At 41.7% G+C, this 7,430-nt stretch overlaps 1 protein-coding gene across 1 annotated transcript; it reads right to left on the bottom strand.

The window, feature by feature from the left end:
* Positions 1 to 5,847: 5,847 nt before the first annotated feature.
* On the bottom strand, positions 5,848 to 6,747 carry LOC106012362 (acetylcholine-binding protein; the record flags this gene model as incomplete). The annotated part of the gene is given in 1 exon segment (XM_013085141.2): positions 5,848 to 6,747. A coding segment is annotated over 1 exon segment (656 nt), but the record flags the coding sequence as incomplete, so codon positions are not given.
* Positions 6,748 to 7,430: the final 683 nt, after the last annotated feature.

Genomic DNA, 7,430 nt, shown 5'->3' with positions numbered 1-7,430 from the left:
GATGATGATGATGATGATGATGATGATGATGATGATGATGATGATGATGATGAGTAGTAATAGTAGTATTGTCATTATTATTATTGTTATCATTATTTTTGTTGTTGTTTTTTGTTATCAGTAACAACAATGCTAGGTTAAGTAACCTTCCTTGCGATACATTCTCATTATAATTTACATTTTGGTATCGATACCTATTCGGCCTCGGTAAAACGTGAGAATGTGGGTAGCGAGGAGAGGAATGTGCCGGGCCTGGTGGGAGCCAGCAAGGTTGACCTGTCCCCGCTGTGACGTTCTGTCGTTCAGAAGACATAATGCTCCCGTGGTGGAAAAAGTAAACACATATATATATGTGGAGCAGCGCGGTGAAATCAGGCGCTCGTCAAAGTAATGAAATCGAAAAAATCAGCATTTTCTGCCTGTTTTGCAAGTTTTGTTTATTTTTTATTTATTTTTTAGCTCAATACCTTTTCACGTTTATGTGTGGGTTTTACTGAAAAACGTTGACTAAAACCACACACAAAAATTAAAGTTTCATTTTTCAACGACTCTCAAGTTTTTGAAATTACCAAACGTTTGCCCCATTTTCTCGCTAACTTTACCTCTAAAACCAGGCTACCCCTGCTCCTGCAATTGCAAATACGTCGCCTTTTATTCTATATATACTGGTATTTTTCATTGAAAGACAGGCAATTGAACAAGCTTTAAGATGATAACAATAATTCCACATGCCCAACAATTGACGAGAGGCTGATTCCACTGCGTCATAACACATTTTAGTATAGTTTGTGTTGGTGGAAAGAAGCCACCCGTGTACAGACAGCGACCAACCAACCGGCTCGTTTTGGTTTTCGAGTTTTAGTAGAGGGTTTTATTTTTTATACGCCTGCGAGTCGTGGACACTGACAGCAGAATTAGAGAAAAAGATTCAGACCACAGAGGTGAGATGTTACCGCAGACTCTTTGACATCTCGTACAAAGACCACGTTTTAAATGCTGAGGTACGAAAGAGAATCACCTACGCAGTGGGGCAGTATGAAGATCTACAAAGAAAAGTAACGAAATCATAGTAGAGAAAGCCAGTCACTGGATCTGGTTGAAGAGAGAGGACGCAGGTTGGAATGAATCAAAGTTGGCAGCAGAGGAAAACAGTGGGGCTAGCATGGAGACCTCACATCGGTGATAGATGGGAGGGGGTGAGAGGGCTCGGTGCGTCAGAAAAGCTGTAGAGAGGAAGAGCCCGGAACAGCGACTCATTCTCTCCTGATGATCTCCATGCTAGAGTCCGGGATACGGAGCGTTCGGCTGTGAGCAGGGCGTAGAATCTGCAGCTGTTTATACTAGATCTATGTAGCTAATCAGTGACTGGTTAATATATTACTCTTTGTCATTAGTACATCACATTAAAATGCAGTGCTTACAATATCTAGAATCTAGATTCTATAATACAAACACGAAAAGATGTGCGTATTCAGGGCGAACAAAAAAAAATTGAACAAAATGTGGCAGGAACTTAAGAAGTAAGTAGTCTAAGCATTGGCCTACCTTTGTCCTGTCAGCGAGTCAGACGAGTCTTCACATGGGTTGATGACTGCTCTAGGTTGGATGAATTGAAGTCCTTCCTTCTCCCAATACTCGTCCTCCATACGTTTTCCATGCGTTTCTCACTGCCGCCAATAAACTTTGTCCACTCGAGATATCGTTGACACAAAGCGATTTCAAACACAAAACTTACAAGGGAACATCCAATTATTATGAGAGATGATTCAAAACTCCTCAGCTTGACGACACCTCTGACTTCTTTGAGTAGCAACAATGTAAGAAAGGCAGTCATAAAAAAACCTTTTTAATTTAGAGTCTCGCTCCACGTGCGCTAATGTAGTTGAGTAAACAATCCCGTGATTTGAGCGGTGATCAGCCGAGGTTACTGGTGAGTTTTCCCTGCTTTCCACGTGCCCACGTGCTGTGACGTCCTTGCGGCAGATTGCTCAGGCCTAGAGCTCGCCACTCACTACGGAGTTGAAAGGGTGCGCCCGTCTTGAGATGGTCTCAAGACCAACTGAACGTGATCTCAAGATGATCTCTAGATGATCTCAATATCAACTAAGCGCGATCTCAAGATGATCTCAAGATGGTCTCAAGAAGATCTCAAGAAGATCTCAAGATATCTCAAAACCAAAATCCGGACTGCTCAGTTAAAAATCTCAACAAACTGTGAGATCGCTTGAATTCAGAACGAGCCTGAAAATCATCTGTTGGATCTGAGATCAGGGTACTTGACGTTAAAAATAAATGGGTGCCAAAGTCAAAATTTTGTTAATCTGACATCAGAATCTTCATTAGCGTCAAATTTGATACAAAACACTGCAATCAAACGTTTGATCTAAAAGTGTTGAAGGGGCGTTAAACAGATACTATTTCATCATTTTTGATGTAGTAATGGTAATAAAGTATTCTTTGCGTGAGCCAGCTATTTTTTTTGTCAAGACAGTATGCAGTCGAATTGTATTGAATGCTGAGGAAAAATCAACGTATACGAGGGTACTTTTTGCTGATATTTCCTCAGTATTCAATGCAATTCAACAATATTGTCATTTAAAAACAATTGAGTCAATTATCGTCATTTTATCGTTGCATGGGTCCTGGAATTTTTGACAGACAGACCACAATGTGTTAATCTGAACTACCCAAAGTCTGACACAATCCTGCAAGAACAGACAGATATAATTTTTTTTGCAACAATGTAATGAGGGTTACTGAACACACAGTGCTACAAATAAAACAGAGAGAGAGAGATAGGTAGAGAGAGTAAAAGAAAAAAAGAGAGAAAGAGAGAGAGAGAGAGAGATGGAGAGAGAGAGAGAGAGAGAGAGAGAGAGAGAGAGAAAGAAAGAGAGAGAGAGAGAGAGAGAGAAAGAAAGAGAGAGAGACACACACAGAGAGAGAGACAGAGAGAGAGAAAGAAAGAAAGAAAGAGAGAGAGAGAGAGAGAGAGAGAGAGAGAGAGAGAGAGAGAGAGAGAGACAGAGAGAGAGAGAGAATGTGTACGGAGCGGTTTGTTTCAGCACGTGAGACATGTATGTTTGTAATGTCCTGTCTTGTTGTGTGTATGTGTGAGTGCACCACACCCACTGTGATTACAAGAGACTGGTAGTTGGTAAATTGCTCAAACGGTTTCTGGAATTATTCTACCCAAAGCTTGCGGTGAAATAAATACACGTACTGAACTTCAGATCTTCATATTATGTTCAGCCTGTCGCTAAATACCTCAAAGTTGCCGTCAGCCTTTCTAGGGGTGATATTGACTGTCGTATTTACGTGTTCTGTTTTTTTATAAGGGGACCTACTATCTGAAGTAATCGATGATATGTGTCCTCGTCCATACGTAAATGATTTGTGTAATCCACAGAGTACAATGTTAATTCCTTTAAAAGTAATAAAAGGTGCGTGTGGGGGAATTTTTCCCGCCGAAGAAGCCATTGTTTGCACCATAATTTGTTTGCCTTTTTTGTGTAGAGAAATACTTAAAACTATACAGGCTGCAGATACTTCACTTTGGGTGGGAGCCATTTTGATCATCTGCTGGCCTGTGTAGTGTGTGGGCACAAATGAGAGCGCTCACGGATCCGATCGTCAGTTCATCTTGAGATCATCTTGAGACCATCTCGAGACCATCTTGACACCATCTCATGACCATCTTGAGATCATCTCGAGCTCATCTTGAGACCATCTTGAGACCATCTTGAGACCATCTTGAGACCATCTTGAGACCATCTTGAGACCATCTTGAGATCATCTTGAGACCATCTTGAGACCATCTTGAGACCATCTTGAGATCAGGAATTGCGTCGTATGTGGCAGGCTTAAGGGCTGTTTGTTTGTTTGTTTGTTTGTTTGTTTGTTTGTTTGTTTGTTTGTTTGTTTTTCAAACTTAGATTCAACCAAACAGTTATTTTCTTTCGTAAAAGGTGCCTTTGAAAGAAACAGATCTTTACCGCAAAAAAACAGACAAACAACAACAACAACAACAACAACAACAACAACAACAACAAACAACAACAACAAGTTTCTGCTTCTATTCCTGACCGTACGCGAATTGTGTGACAATGACGTCATAATTCCCGGCCAGCCCACAATAAAGGTAGACAACTCTACAGTAAGTACAACCCACGCAGTTAGTTTGTCTAGAGTTAGTTCCCTTGTCCCCCTGTCAATATAGACATTTTACTACAGATTTGGAATTGTCCCAGATAGCCGTCTCTACTCACTGTGAAACTGTGCTGGTGTTCAACACAAATATTTTTTTTAAAGATTTGCACATTGAGATGGACCAATGTGGGCCTGACTTGGGCTGGCAATGGGCCCCACTTAGTACTTTAAGTTTGTGCCTAGTGGTGTTTTGTACTTGGATGACAGAAGCAGCCGACATGAGATCGCCCATGGTCAGCCTATGAGTAGCCCGGATGCAGCCCAGGTGGGCACCCAAAGACAGATACTCATGCAGTGACTCCCTTTTTGTTTGTTAAGTACGCGGTTTTACGGCGCTCGCAACTGCATAAGGTCATATGAGCGCGCGACTTCCCTTTGTCATCTTGGACTGACAGGGAGGCAGACGGCCCTACTTTGCGAAGGGGTCCAGCAGACGATAGAAACAAATCTCCTGTTGGTGGTTGACGGCTCCTCTGACGTGGTTTGCTTCTTGTTTCTGTTAAAACATAATTGTGAGGCAGCGTGGTGGAATCAGGCTCTCGACAATTTTTGGGCATATTGAATTATTGGTATCATCTTAAAGCTTGTTCATTTGTCTTGCTTTCAATGAAAAAATTACCCATCCATCTTCAATAGAAATTGAAATTAGCGAGAAAATGGCCGCCAAAACTTGGTAAATTCCAAAGCTGGAGAGTCCATTGAAACTGTAAATTTATATTTTTGTGCCTTTAATCAACGTTTTCGGTGAAATCCTCAAAGGAATATGTTTGTAAATGGACATAAAAGGTGTAGAGCCAAAAAATAAAAATTTGATGAAAATTGCTAAGTAGGGAGAAAACTGCTGTTTTCTTTGATTTCATTATTTTGACGAGAGTCTGATTCCACCACGCTGCCTTACAATTCCCTTTCATTTCTCTTTCTTCTTTCTTTGCATGTTGCTCTCTGGTAACACCTTTTATCTCCGTCACCTATATGATGATCTGTGTCGCGAGTGCTTTAAAACTCTGACTAAAACTAGAGATAGAACAACCACCTGTAAATGACCGGCACGCTGGGGCAGAAGACTGTGCTGACTATGGGATCCAGAAAGATTAACATCCGTTTTGTGAGATTTTTGTATGGATGGGTTACAAGTAAAACAAAAGAAAAGTAAAAATGTAATAAGATAAAATGCACCCCCCCCCCCCCCCCCCCCCCAAGGAAAACTGAGAAGAATTTTTAAAAACCCAATATAAAATAAATAAAAAGGAAAAAAGAAAAAAAAAAAACAACAACAACAAAAAACAAAAAACAAACAGAACAGATAGAGACAATAAAAGAAGCAAAACTGAAAAGGAAAATTTAAGAACCTGAACAAACTCCACTATGTGCAACTGGAACGAGGAATTAACCACAACACATCACACAGTGTGTAAAACAGCACAAAACAGTGTGGAAAGCAATACAAGACTATAAATATATTTTACATATTATGTAAAAAAAAAAAAGCAAGACCTTTGTAAAACCATACAAGACAGTGTATAAACAATACAAACAGTTTGTAAAACAACACAAGAGAGTGTGAAAAACAAGACAACAGATTATGTACACAATACAAGACAGTGTGTGAAGCAATACAAAGCAGCATGGAACACAATGTAGATTTCACCCTCGTTTATTTCAGGATATTCATATCAAAAGTGTTTCTTGCACTTGAAAAATGTGATCCAGTTTTCGTTCGCATTGTAGACCACGCCTTGTATAAGACGCCAATGTTTTGTCCCTATTTCGGTAAATATCTTCCGTATCAGGGGAGACAAGTTCAGGGAATTTCTCCATCAAAACAAACAGACGATGGGAGTCAATCATCAGACAGACAAGAGTTGATCAACCCACCCCAGATTTACTGACCGCCCCACTTCCTTCTGAAGCTGAAGGTGAAGGTCAGGGCATCGTAGTAGTGCTGCTCGGGGTCACCGGAAGCGTAGGGCTCCACAGATCTGCTGACGTCACCAGACAGAAGCTCGTAGGGGGAGGCTCCGTTGAAAGCCGACTCCAGATGGAAGGTCCAGTTGTCCTTGGGCTCTCTCAGACGGAACAGCTCATTTCCCAAACCGTAGGAGCCAAGTTGGAGGTGGCAGGTGGCGCCAGTGTAGGTGTTCACACCTTTGACATTACAGTTGATGGTCACCTGGACTCTTTCAATTTCCAGCAACTCACCTCCGGCGAAGACAATGACCTCACGATTCAACACATGCTCCTGGCTAGCAGAGTTGTAGAAGGTACTGTCAGGAGTCCAGATGTTGGTGGCCGCAGCATACACACAGGACACGTTAAACAGGGCCTGGTCAAAAGCCAGATTACGGTCAGCCCACAGAACCCTTCTTCTGGCGATCAAAGTGACCAGGTTGTTGGCACTGTCCACATCAACGACATCCAGTTTGGTAAGACGCATGTCCACATCCAGGGGTCCGGAGTTGTCAGGTTGGGGGAAGGCCGGGGAGGCTTTTCCGCTGACCCAGTTGTACAGCTCCAGATAACGGCTCTCCGAAGAGGCGCCTGGGGTAGTGACAAGAACAAGAAGCATATGAGAAATGTGAGAGTTGTTGTAGAGGTATATTACGTAAGGGGTTTTAAGATTCGTGTGTTTTGGGGAACATTTTAAATCTACGACCAAAATGAATGATAAAGACGCCATTTTGACGGAAGAGTACAGAGCGAAAACCGAGAAACTGACATAGTTTTTAGCGAAAAGGAAGATGGGGCTCATAGTATGGGCAGTTCTGCTTAGTTCCTCCATTAGCCCTAACAGCTGCCATTGTAGTATTAATGGAGCCGGCCCCTTCAAATGTCTTCAGGCTTTGTGTGCTTTAGATTCACGGTACGCATCTAATGCCCTGGAGTGTTTGAGAACACAGGGCAAAAACCCAGCTGTCTACCGTACTTGCGGCTGTCTGGACTTGGAGCAAGTATTTCGGAATGAGATCAGACGAAGACCAAATCTCCACTCAAACGGAGCAGGGCTAGAAACGTCTGACTAGTGTTTAAAGTCATGCTCAGATCTAGGTCGTAGGGGTTTTGTTTTTTAAGAAAATCTCTTCCGTAACTGATGTCTTGAAAAAAACAAACGGTAACGCTTTTCTTTAAAGACGAAAGACAAGTGTTCTATGGCACTATAAGAAAGAGGCATAACATGTTTTATTCTGTTTGGTTTGTTTTTTGGGTTTTGTTTTGTTTTTTTG

Source organism: Aplysia californica, unplaced genomic scaffold, assembly GCF_000002075.1.
Source record: "Aplysia californica isolate F4 #8 unplaced genomic scaffold, AplCal3.0 scaffold00014, whole genome shotgun sequence".
Lineage (NCBI taxonomy): Eukaryota > Metazoa > Mollusca > Gastropoda > Aplysiida > Aplysiidae > Aplysia > Aplysia californica.
This window is presented reverse-complemented; position numbering and strand designations above follow the sequence as displayed.